This window comes from Balaenoptera physalus (assembly GCF_965194825.1).
Source record: "Balaenoptera physalus genome assembly, chromosome: 3".
In the NCBI taxonomy this organism is placed as follows: domain Eukaryota; kingdom Metazoa; phylum Chordata; class Mammalia; order Artiodactyla; family Balaenopteridae; genus Balaenoptera; species Balaenoptera physalus.
The window spans coordinates 38,407,789-38,420,041 of NC_138890.1; the positions used below are offsets into that span (position 1 = coordinate 38,407,789).

At 43.4% G+C, this 12,253-nt stretch overlaps 1 protein-coding gene and 1 long non-coding RNA gene across 5 annotated transcripts in view; one reads left to right on the plus strand and one right to left on the minus strand.

Moving 5' to 3' along the window:
* The window catches only part of LOC309658261, a 477,588-nt gene that overhangs the window by 381,815 nt on the left and 83,520 nt on the right, over positions 1–12,253 (plus strand). The gene's annotated exons all lie outside the window — the stretch shown is intronic.
* LOC309658220 (uncharacterized protein) overlaps positions 1–12,253 on the minus strand; it is a 92,250-nt gene that overhangs the window by 39,936 nt on the left and 40,061 nt on the right. The window contains exons 5-7 of one of the 3 annotated variants that reach the window (XR_014262058.1): positions 10,085–10,227; positions 4,156–9,458; positions 124–335 (exon numbers count right to left, since the gene is read on the minus strand). Coding sequence is in view for 2 of the 3 variants with exons in the window: in XM_082456616.1 (XP_082312742.1) it covers positions 124–335; positions 10,142–10,227 (298 nt within the window). In the remaining variant the exon portion in view is untranslated. Of the gene's footprint in view, positions 1–123; positions 336–2,586; positions 9,459–10,084; positions 10,228–12,253 lie in introns of those variants that run through there. The other 2 variants (XM_082456616.1, XM_082456617.1) reach the window with 2 other exon arrangements.

Here is a 12,253-nt window from a genome sequence, read left to right on the forward strand (position 1 = left end):
AGAATAATCCCTATTGCATAAAATGGTGACCACTCAGTTTGTTGTTGAATGTTGTTGCTTATCTTTGCTTTGTTTTTTAAAGGCAGATGTCCCTAGGAAAGGATAACACATAAAGTTACTAACCTTTTAGAATCGGGAGGTGTTTTTGGCACTGGGCGAGGGGGTAGATAGGCAGCCAGACTCCCAGTCAGGGTGGGAAGATCTGAGGTCAACCCCAATTCTGCCCCAAATCTGCTGGGCCAACTACCTGCCATTTTTGCACCTTCAGTTTTCTTTCTTGTAATGTGAAAGTTGAGAGCTGGGTAATCCCAAGGAGTGTTTTCAGTTGTAAGATCCTACAGTTCAAGGCAGCATAATTAATGGAAAGATTAAGGTCATGACCACATGGATAGGCCTCGAAAACATAAAGCAAACTGGAAAAGGTTAGTGGCAGAATGACATGTACTGTATGACACCACTCTAACTTTTTAATTTAATTTTTGGAATAGGTAACATAGTCCATCCACACTGTTCAAAAAAATCTTTAAGGAATTCATTTAAATATCTTCCTTCCCTCCTCTCACCCCTCTTTCCTCCCACACGCAAAATTGTTTTTAGTTTTTTGTATGTAAACTTTCAGACTTTCTTTATGCACATACAAAAACCAGTGGATAAGCAGGCTCATTTTCCCCTTTGCTGCACAAAAGGTAGCATACTATACACATTCTTCTGCACTTTTTTTGTTTTCACTTAATATGTATTAGAGAAATTTCCATATTATCATAGAGAGTGTCTTCATTCTTTTTTAGAACTGCAGAGGATTCCATTAAGGGGATGCCCCATAATTTATTCAGCCAGTCCCCTATTGATAGATATGTGGATTTTTTCTAGTCTTTTTTATTACAAGTAATACTTCAATGAATAACCTTAAACACATGTGCTTTCGAACAAGCACAAATGTATCTAAAGACAAATTCCCAGAAATGGAATTTCCTTTGTAATTTTCTGCATTTGCTTTAATGATAGAGATTGTCAAATTACCATTTATAGAGATTATACCAATTCACTCACGCACGATCAGTCTGAGTGCCCCTTTCCCCACAACCTCTTCTATGCAGTTTTACCAAATCTTGAGTGCCTGTACTGACCAACTTGACAGGTTTAAAAAATATCTCAATGTGATTTAATTTGTATTGCTCTTTTGATGAATGAGACAGTGAATCTCTTCTTATAGTTAATAGCCATTTGTATTTCTTTCTGTGTAAATAAATACTTTTAGCCCTTTTTCATATACGTAAAATTTTAAAACACACCATACTATATAACATTTATGGCCATGGACATACATAATGAAGGACTGAAGTGACATTCACTAAGGTCAGTTGAGAGGTTGCCTCTAGATAGGAAGGCAGGGGGATGAGACAGGGGAGGGACACAAAGGGAACTCCACTAAGTGTGTGACATTTTTTTTCTTTTAAAAGAAGATATGAAGCAAGCATGGCAAAAAGAAAATAGAAGAGGAAGAAAGGAAAGGAGGGAGAGAGGGAGGGAGGGAAGAGGGAGAGAGGGAAGGAAGGAAGGGAGGGAGGGAGGGAGGGAGGAAGGAAGGAAGGAAGGAAGGAAGGGGAAAATAAACTTTAAAATCAATGAACCTGAACTTGAATCTCAGCCCCACCACACATGCTCTGTGGTCTTTGACATTTCTCCTAATCTCTCTCTTTCCCAACTTCGATATCTGCAGGATATAGATAATGCCTACCTTGCAGAGTTAGTGTAATGACTAAAGATAATCCATGTAAAACCATGATTAGCACATAACTGTGCCTCAACAGTCATATTATAATTCTTAATATTAATTTGGTTATTATGATTCAAATATATAAAATACCTCAAGCCGAAGAAAGTTCTAGTAGCTTTTCTTGGCTCCACTATCTCTTTTTCCTTTGGGTTTCCCAAGGAGTATGCTTGAAGACACCACAGCAATGGTTTCAACCCCTCTAATGCCTTTGCCAAATGTCCTGCCCAGAGCTGCCTCTGCTGGAATGATTTGTGTGACTGGGTGAGAGAAGCCAGGGTGTGGTCAGGGAAGGAGGGGGGAGTTTCCTCTGTGTCACAACCTCTGTTCCCAAGAGCTGTGACCTCTGTTAACACTCGATGAGACTCTGGCTTCCCACTGTGCAGCATCTAGAAGGTCCAAGCCCAACACATACCTTCTCTGGGAACAAACTGTGAGCAAGAATCTCCCCACCATACCTCTCCAGGACGACATGTGGGAGAATGACAACCGCACTTTACCTGAAATCTATAACCACCTGTGGCCTCAGAAGTGGCCATTTCCTCCCTCTGGCCTTAGTTTGCATTACATCAACAGGCAGCAAACTGCCACCCACTCCCCAAGGCAGTGGTACTTCAGCCTCTTATTGCCTCATTCCCCCAGAGAGAACCAGGAAATATATTCCTTTGCTGTAAATTCCTTTTATCAGAACAGGGAAGATTACAGCAGTAAACTTTGTTTTTTGGGGGGGAAATTATGCTCAGAGTCTGAGACTGTCTTGTCAATATTTAATACAGGTTCACTGCAGGAATTATAATAATTTCACAAGCTAATAGCATACAGGATAATGTCTCTTAATAAGCCAATAAAGAAATAACATACTCCAAATCAATAATAGATTAATTACACTATTGTTCCAGGCAAGAGGAAATGAAAGGAATGAAGTCCCAATTTAATTGAGGTGTGCCTTTCTACATGAGTTGGTTCCTGGGAGAGTCAGCTTAACCAACTGAGAGCCTGACATCCAGCTACCAGCAAAACGCAAGTTCCCTGTTGCTGGAGCACGTTGCTAGGGAACCAAGACGCCGGTGTTGACAAGCAACATGATCTCCTGAGAGAGGCGCTGCACCGCTTTCCCCACTGCCCTTACCCCGTTACGCACACAGTAACTAATGCCCCAAGGTCTTCAGAGAGCTGCTTAGGTCAGCAAAGGGTCACCCTGCCCAGACCTAAATTCTCAGATTGTCCTCACAAACTCTGGGTATTTATAGTCTAAAGGTCCCCTGGCCATAGATGCTTCTTCATATTATTGCTAAGCCCCCAGTGGCGCCCCTGGGCAGCTGAGCTACTGAGGGCTTATCGGCAGCCACAGATGTCGAGAGATGTCATCCTGATGCAGCTTCTTCATATCAAAACAACTTTACTTATAAAGACAACTTCATTCTTATATCAAAACAACTTCCCTCTTAAAAACAATTTCATTTTTGTCATAAGCAAGTGGATTTGATATCATATCCAACCACCGCACAACAACTTTGCACACTCTTTTTTTTTTATGGTTTTTTTTTTTTAATGTGATGATCCATTTATTTATATTTGGCTGTGTTGGGTCTTCGTTTCTGTGCGAGGGCTTTCTCTAGTTACGGCAAACGGGGGCCACTCTTCATCGTGGTGCGTGGGCCTCTCACTGTCGCGGCCTCTCTTGTTGCGGAGCACAAGCTCCAGACGTGCGGGCTCAGCAATTGTGGCTCATGGGCTTAGTTGCTCCGTGGCATGTGGGATCTTCCCAGACCAGGGCTCGAACCCGTGTCCCCTGCATTGGCAGGCAGACGCTCAACCACTGCGCCACCAGGGAAGCCCACTTCTTTTTTTTTTAATAAATTTATTTGTTTATTTATTTATTTTTGGCTGTGTTGGGTCTTTGTTGCTGTGTGCAGGCTTTCTCTAGCTGCGGTGAGCAGGGGCTACTCTTCGTTGCGGTGCGCGGGCTTCTCATTGTCGTGGCTTCTGTTGCTGCGGAGCACGGGCTCTAGGCACTCAGGCTTCAGTAGTTGTGGCTTCCAGGCTCTAGAGCTCAGGCTCAGTAGTTGTGGCGTACGGGCTTAGTTGCTCCGCAGCATGTGGGATCTTCCTGGTCCAGGGCTCGAACCTATGTCATTTGCATTGGCAGGCGGATTCTTAACCACTGCGAAGGGAAGCCCCTGCACAGTCCTTCTTACACCTTTGGATTATTTCCTGAGTTGAATTGGTTCCTGTTCTTTTCCATTATTTTGATCCTAAAACAACAGAAAACTAGAAAGAAAAGAATAGAGGAAGGAGGGAGAAAGGAGGATGGCAAAGAGACAGAAAGAAAGAAAAAGAAAAAGACTCGAAACAGACAGCATCTTAGCAAAATAACTTACTGGACTCTGTGGAGAGGAAGATCCAGAAATGACGTAAAGGTCCGTGTCACACACCACCAGGTCCTTGATTAGTGGCTGAACCCACTATAGGAGCCATGACAGCATTCAGAGCCAATGCCATGAGCTGGGTGAGCCAAAGTCATGCCTGTTCTGATAACATCTGGAAGCTTCACCAAGCCAGCAAAGAAAACATCCTTCAATTATTGGTAGCAATGAACCAATAACAACCCATCAATCAACGAATTAAAATCATGGGGCAAGGTACTAATGGTTATTCATGGCAGGTGAAGATTACTTCCTCCTTGGCAGAACAGATCAGAATCAGAAAGGAAACTATAAGACACACAAAGTTTAACTTTCTGGCATTTGTTAAGTATTTCTTTCTTCTTTGAGCAACCTGGCTTCCATGAAGCCAAGAACCTCTTTCTGTAGCATCCCTCGCAGGCCTGCTAACACATTTATGGTCAATGCCTCATCTCTCTTCCCTTTATCCAAAATTCCCTTCCACTGGCCTCATTTCCCATAGCTCTTTGCTGAGAGAAAATTACCTGCTCTGAGAAGCCAATCCTTCCAAAGTGATACTGGATGCAGTGGTAGACAGAGTAATAACTCTCCAAAGATATTCATGACTTAACCCCAGAATCTTTCAATTTTTCCAGGGGATTTCATGAGTGGGATTAAGGTTAAGGACCTTGAGATGGGAGGAGTAGCCTGGATTATCCAGGTGAACCTAATCTAATTACTTGGCTCCTTAAAGATGGAGAACCTTTCTGTGCTGGGTCAGAAAGATGAGAGGGAAGAAGAAGAGTTGCTGACTTTCAAGATGGAGGAAGTGGACACAAGTCAAGGAATGTGAGTGGCTCTAGAAGCTGGGAATAGTCCTCAATGACAGCCAGCAAGGAAACAGCATCTCAGTCCTACAACCACAAGAAACTGAATTTTGCAAACAATCCAAATGTGCAAGGTAACAGATCCTTCCCCTAGAACCTCCAGTAATGAACACAGCTCTGCTGACACCTTGATTTTACCCTGCTGAGACCCATGTCAAAAGTCTGACCTACAGAACTGTAAGGTAATAAATTGGTGTTGTTTAAACTGCTATATTTGTGGAAGTTATTTTCTAGCAATAGAAAACTAATACAGATGTTAATATGAGACTCAGTCAGCAGGGCTTTCAGTTAGTTTGCTTTCTGAAGCAACTATTATGGTACCAGATAAGAAAAAAAAAATCTCTCATATATTTTGGAACAGGCAGATTGTTTTACAATTCGTGGCCAGATGTGTCATCCACTTTGTTCATTCACCTGTTCCATAAATATTTATGGAATGCCAACTAGGTACCAGGTACATAGTTCCCTACACATATGGCTCCTTCTAGATCATGTCTACTACACAAGCGGATCCAGTCAGCAAGTCAATCAACAAATGTTCATTGAGCATCTACTGTGTATTAGGTACAAGGGCAACTCAATCAAGATTCACTGAAAGGGTCTTTTAGCTGCCTGGGAAGGCTGGGAAGCCTGAGATACCAAATTGTGCAGTGGAATATTGGAATAGACAGCATCTGAGCCTGTCTACACAAGAGCTAGGAGGTATTACTGTCACCCTTTTACATATGCAAAAACTGAGGCTCAGAGAGATTAACAGCCAAATCACACTGCCTGTATGTGATGGAGCTGGAACTTAAAACCTTTTTTTTTTTTTTAAAAACCTTTTTTAAATTATAGTAAAACACAGATAACATAAAATTTACTATCTTTTACCATTTTTAAGTATACAGTTCAGCAGTATCAAGTACATGCACATTACTGTGCAGCCAATCTCCAGAATTCTTTTCATCTTGCAAAACTGAAACTCCATGCCCATTAAACAACTCCCCATTCCCACCTCTTCCTAGCCCTTGGCAACCACCGTTCTACTTTCCGTCTCTCTGAATCTGACTATTTTAGGTACCTCATGTAAGTGGAACTTTAAAGTATTTGTTTTTTTGTATCTGGCTTATTGCACTTAGCATAATACCCACAAGGGTCATCCATATTGTAACATGGGTCAGAATTTCCTTCCTTAACATGTGTCAGAATTTCCTTCCTTTTTCAAGTCTGAATAATATTCCATTGTATTTATATACTACGTTTTGTTTATCCACTCATTCATGAATGGACATTTGGGTTGTTTCCATCTCGTGGCTATTGTGAATAATGTTGCTATGAACATGGACATACAAATATCTCTTCGAGACTCCACTTTCACTTCTTTTGGATATATACCAATGGAGCTGGAATTTGAACACAGATCTCTCTGACTCTGCTGTTCATTCTCTCCTGGGGTGCCACACAGCCTAGGGTGAAGTTACGGCTTTCTGTGCTGTAGCTAACCAGATACATGAAGTTTTCTGCTCACAGTCCATTCTACATAGAGCTAGTTTTATTCTATGATTTTCCAGTGATTAAAATACAACCAGATATTCTGCACTAAGAATAAAACTCAAACTCCTTGACCCTATATGATCTGGCCCCTGCCTATATGTCTAACCTCATTTCCAACCACTTGCTGTACTTTAGTCATACTGTCTCTGTTTCTACTCTTCAAACACAAAGAGCTGTTCCTGCCTCAGGGTCTTTGCATTTGCTGTACATTCTCCCTGGGACTTTGCATAACTGGCTCCTTCTTATCATTCAGGTCTCAGCTCAAACGTGACCTCTTCAAAGAGACCTTCCCCTGCCACACTTTATAAAGTAGCACCTCCTATCACTATCTAGCACATTGTTCTCCTTTATTTTCTTCATAACTAGCTAAAATTTATTTTGTTGTTGTTGTTTTCTCGTTTATTATCTATCTCCCTCACAAGAATGTATTTTCCACACAGTTATCTTATCTATCTTATTCCTCCAGTATCCCCAGGGCATAGAACCATACCTTGTACATAACAGGTGCTTATCAAATATTTGTTGAATAAAGGAATGTATGAGGAACTTCACTGCAGTATTGTTTATCATATCCAAAAAATGGAAACAGAGTGATTTGAATCAAACTGATTTTATAATTTATCACCTAGTACAGGTCACTTAGAGAATGAAAGAGGTTATTGTTAATTATTATACCAGATCTATAGGCAAAACCAGGACTGCATGACGGCTCTACCTTAATCATTTATTCCAATCTCCTCAATTAGCAGATGAGGACACTTAGGAGACCCAGAGAGGGAAAGTCACTTGATGAAGGTTGCACAGCAAGTTAGGTGCAGAGGTGGAAAAAGCCTCAACTGCTGACACTCAGGCTGGGGCCCTTGATTCTTCACTGCTTGGTTGCTCTGAAGCTCAGTAAAACATGCCCCCCATCTGCCACTGTGCCCTCACATGACTCTGGGAGAAAACAGAGCTCATTTTTCTGTCCCAAGAAGCATGCGGTTTGGAGCTCTTCTCTTTCTCTTACTTTTTCTTCCCCCTTTTTGTGGTCGTATACTGGGCTGGCTGGAGGGGAAGCACTTAGGTATCGTGGGATTTCACTGCTGTTCCATTACATAAGTGAAAGCCCTACCAAGGGGAGAATGAAATGCAAAGCAGGGCCATCTGACCACTTCCTTGGCTGGTCCCGGGACTGCCTGGGTCACCCCAGGGCTTGGTTCTGGGAAATGCTCATTCAGTACATTCCTCATCCAACAACTATTTCTTGAGCATCTTCTAGGTTCCAGGCTATACTGTGCTATACACATGGTATATAAGAATGGATCAGCAAGACATGATCGCTGCCCTCATGGGGAGCCCATTATGGAAAAGGGTGAGTGTTGGATAATAAACATATACAGACAAATTAATTACAGACATGGTTAGTTCTAGAAAGGAAATAGAGCACTCTGATGAACAGTAATAATAGCTGACACCTATTGAAGTCATCTTTGTCTCTACTTTGTGAGATAAATATTATTATGATCATCATCTTATACATGTGGAAACAGAAGCACAAGAAGTTTGGGTGACTGCCCAAGGTCACACAGCTGGTATGTGTCAGAGCTGAACTTGAACCCCAGAGACTTGCTTCAGAGCCTGAGTCCTTAACCACAAGCTATCTTGGGCAGGAGAGGGTCAGAGGGGAGTGCATGCTTTCAATAGGGCAGGGAAGGCCTTTCTGAGGAAGTGGCATATAAACTGAGATGAACTGTAGAAAGAACTGGCAGAAGAATGTTCTAGGCAGAAAAAGGAACATGTGGACAAAGGTGGGAAAGAGGCTGGTGTGTCCTATAATCCGTCAGAAGGCCTGGGAGATTGAGGCGGAGGTTGGATTTTATTCAAGGTGCCCCTCACAAAGTGTCTTTGCAGACGTATATTTTCTCATTTGATCAAACAGCCTGGTCAGGCCAGTCGAGCAAGTGTTATCATCCATGTTTTACAGAACACTGTATGTTGTTTCTGGGAACTTGGGGTCAGAGGTGGCCCCAAGACTTTGAACTTGTGTCAAGAGCTCTTTCTACTCAACCTCCCTGCTGAGTCCCCAGCTGGCCCTTCGCTGTCCCTATCGTCCCTTAACTATAATGTACCCCTGTCTCCCCAGCACCTCCTCCTCCTCTCACCTCAGAATTTACCTCTTCAGCTGCCTTAACACCTTAATTTCTAGGGGAATCTGATAAACAAATCTGTTCTTATCTGCTAATGGGGAATAAAGCCCTGTAGAAACCTAGCGTGAACTTGTTTTTCTATCCCTATGAAAACCTACAACAGCCTTCCTTTCTTCCAGTCATAAGATCAGCCTCCAGCTATTAGCATTCCCTTTCTGCCAAAGTGGCCGTCATTATTTGATTCATGGCCTATTCCCAGAGGAGCCTGGCAGAGTTTGAGCCTTGGGCCTTTGGTTAACAGGTAGCAGCTGACAGATGCCAATAATCCAAGCACTGTTCAGATCAGCTAATTCCCTGCCTGTGAATGTGATCGCATCCACTCTCAGAAACCATCCCCAGGAGATGGGGCGGCAGGGCTGTGGGCTCCTCATCATGGCACACAAGCTGTCCAAGTCCCAAACACTGCCTTCCTCTCCACCTCAGCCTGTCCTGCTTCCTACCTTGACCTTGGGGCCCAGACTCACCAGACGTTTCTCACCATGAGCTCTGAGCACACACCACGAGCTTTCACACCTGCGTGCCGCTCCCTCTGCTTGTGACACCCTCCCCACCTTCTTTACCGGCTCCCCCCTTGGCCTGAATACAACCCAGATACCGCTCGCCCGGGAAGCCTCTTCCGACTGCACCTCGCTGAGCCTCACACTCCCCTCCTCCGTGCTTCCAATCTTAATGAGCAGCATTCTTTGAGTACCTGTAATACACCACACACTCTGTTAAGCTCGTTACACAGATCATCGCAATATGAGAGCATTTTAAAGAGGCAGATTCTCTCATCCTACTATTTTACCATTGAAGAAACTGAATCATAGTAATGCACCCACGGCTGAGCAGAAAGTGCTGCAGGTGGGATACAACCCAGGTAGACTGCGTTCAGGATGTGGATCATCACCATCTGCTGTGTTCACCATCACAACTAACACTTACTGGGCACTTACAGTATACCTCCATAGCTCTAGGACATTGACATACACCTTCTCATTGAACTTTCATAAGTCCTATAAAATTTAGTCACTACAAGGTAGGTGTTATTATGTCCATTTTAAAGGTGAGAAAACTGAGGCCTAGAGTGTTTTCATTATTTAGCTAAACCACACATTGAGCAGAATGCATGGAATGCACCACCACGCACTGAAATTGCCCAGATTAGCTGAGGCTGCTAGTGATCTACCCAACACCCCTTCTCCTCCTCTTTCGTAATATCAAAGACTGTATTGTCAGAGATAACAATGTGTCCAATTTAAGAAAACAAATAAGGTAAACAAAACCTCTCCCAGACACCTCTGCAGATAGGGTAGCTGAGGAAACGTAAGTCAATACCTTGGTGTGGGGTTTCCAGGAAATCATTCAAAGAGGGTATACTCTGCTATTATGTACCATTTGCATTTGGTCCTTTCTCCTTCTTCCTGTTTGAGACACGCAGACTGGATCTCCAACAGCCATCTTTTGACCATGAAGCAATCCTACAGAAAAAAAAAAAAAAAAAGGATCAGAAGAAAAGAAGGAACCTGGGATCATGGTGACACCATGTTGACAGAGCAACCAGACCAGCCTTGGGCCATCCAGCTCCAAACTTCACGGAATGTGGAAGAAAAAAAAGAGTTGTTTAAACTCTGTTGTTTGATTCTCTGTTACTTGAAGCCAAATGCAATTCCTAACTCACTTACTTTGCTATGTGGCTGACCAACCATCCCACGGAGCTGTGTGGTCCTCAAGAGTGAACTCAAAGTACCACTTGCCTCTGTACCAATGTCAGGAGCACAGCACCTGGGTCATTGTATTGACCTCGACCAACTCTGACTTTCTTGCCATTTTACTCAGCCTCCTTGGAGGCAAAAGAGATGAAGTTAGGAAACAGACATTTCTTTCTTTTTATTTATTTATTTATTTTGCGTGTTGGGTCTTCATTTCTGTGCGAGGGCTTTCTCTAGTTGCGGCGAGCGGGGGCCACTCTTCATCGCGGTGCGCGGGCCTCTCACTATCGCGGCCTCTCTTGTTGCAGAGCACAGGCTCCAGACGCGCAGGCTCAGTAGTTGTGGCTCACGGGTCTAGTTGCTCCGTGGCATGTGGGATCTTCCCAGACCAGGGCTCGAACCCGTGTCCCCTGCATTGGCAGGCAGATTCTCAACCACTGCGCCACCAGGGAAGCCCCGGAAACAGACATTTCTGATTCCATGGCACAGAATTAAGGGAAGGGCGAAGGAAAGCGTGAAGAGAAGTTGGCTCCAGCATGTGAAGCGCAGACACTGGGGAGAACCGACCCAGCCTCCAACCTGCTCAGGTGTGGGAGGGCAATGCTGTCTGAGTGCCAGGAGCTCCACTTGCTCCTCTGCTTCAAGCAGTGATGGTGCCATTTCCATGCCTGGGAAACCCAGGGCCAGGAGCCAATTTAAACCTGGTAAGTGAAGTCAGGAGAGTACCTGAACCAGAGCTGGCTGTCAGCTTGTGCAAAATAACCAGCCTCTCCAAGTACTGCAATTTGAGGAATTATCTTACATCTCCACCCTCTCCTCACCACACCTGAAATCCAACCACAAGACTGTTGGTGCCAATGAGGTGTAAGGCTTGCCATGCCAATACCCCTAAGACAATGAGTGCACTGGCTGTTGGGAAAGTCAATCTCTGGGAACCTCAGTTTCCTCATCTGTACAGTGGAAATAATACTGCCTACCTCTGTTTCCATATGGGGAGTTGGTAAGAGGATCAAATATCATGATGAACAGGAAAGCCCTTTTGTAAACAGTAAAACATTATACAAACCCAAGATAGTGCATGTATTCATTTTTCTGGGGCCTCAGCTTCCACAATTATGGAAAATTCCTTCCAGATCCCTCATTCTATATTTATTACAATGTTTTCTACACTCAAGTGTACACAGCATAAAAAAGTTGTTGAGAGAGTAAATCCTAAGAGTTCTCATCACAAGGAGAAATTTTTTTCCTTTACTCTTTTCTTCTTTCTTTTCTTTTTATTGTATCTGTATGAGAAGATAGATCTTAGCTGAACCTACTGTGGTAATCATTTCACAATCTATGTAAACTGAACTATCATGCTGTGCACCTTAAACTTACACAGTGATGTATGTCAATTATTTCTCAATAAAACTGGGGAAAAATGACTTTAAAATTGTCATGGTTCCCCCACCCCTGCCACCTCCCACCTCCTATGGGGCCACCACATAATACGGAAACCAGAGTTTTTTGTCCAATCATTAGGCTCTGGCCATTTTATTGATGCCATAATTGCAGGGAAAGAAAGCTGGGTCACATGTCAGTTCCTGTCCAGCCCTGTGCTGGGTGCTGTTCCCAGGGTGTAGTTGCAGGGATTCTGGGTATAGAAGTGTGAATTCCCACCATTTGTCAGTCCCCCAGCTCAAGATCAGAAGGGAGGTGCTTTAATCCAATTTTGGCATTAAGTCATGGGAAGAGTTGCCCATTAGCTAGTTTGCCCACAGTAGAGATTAGCTTATCTGATTAGCTCATTACCACC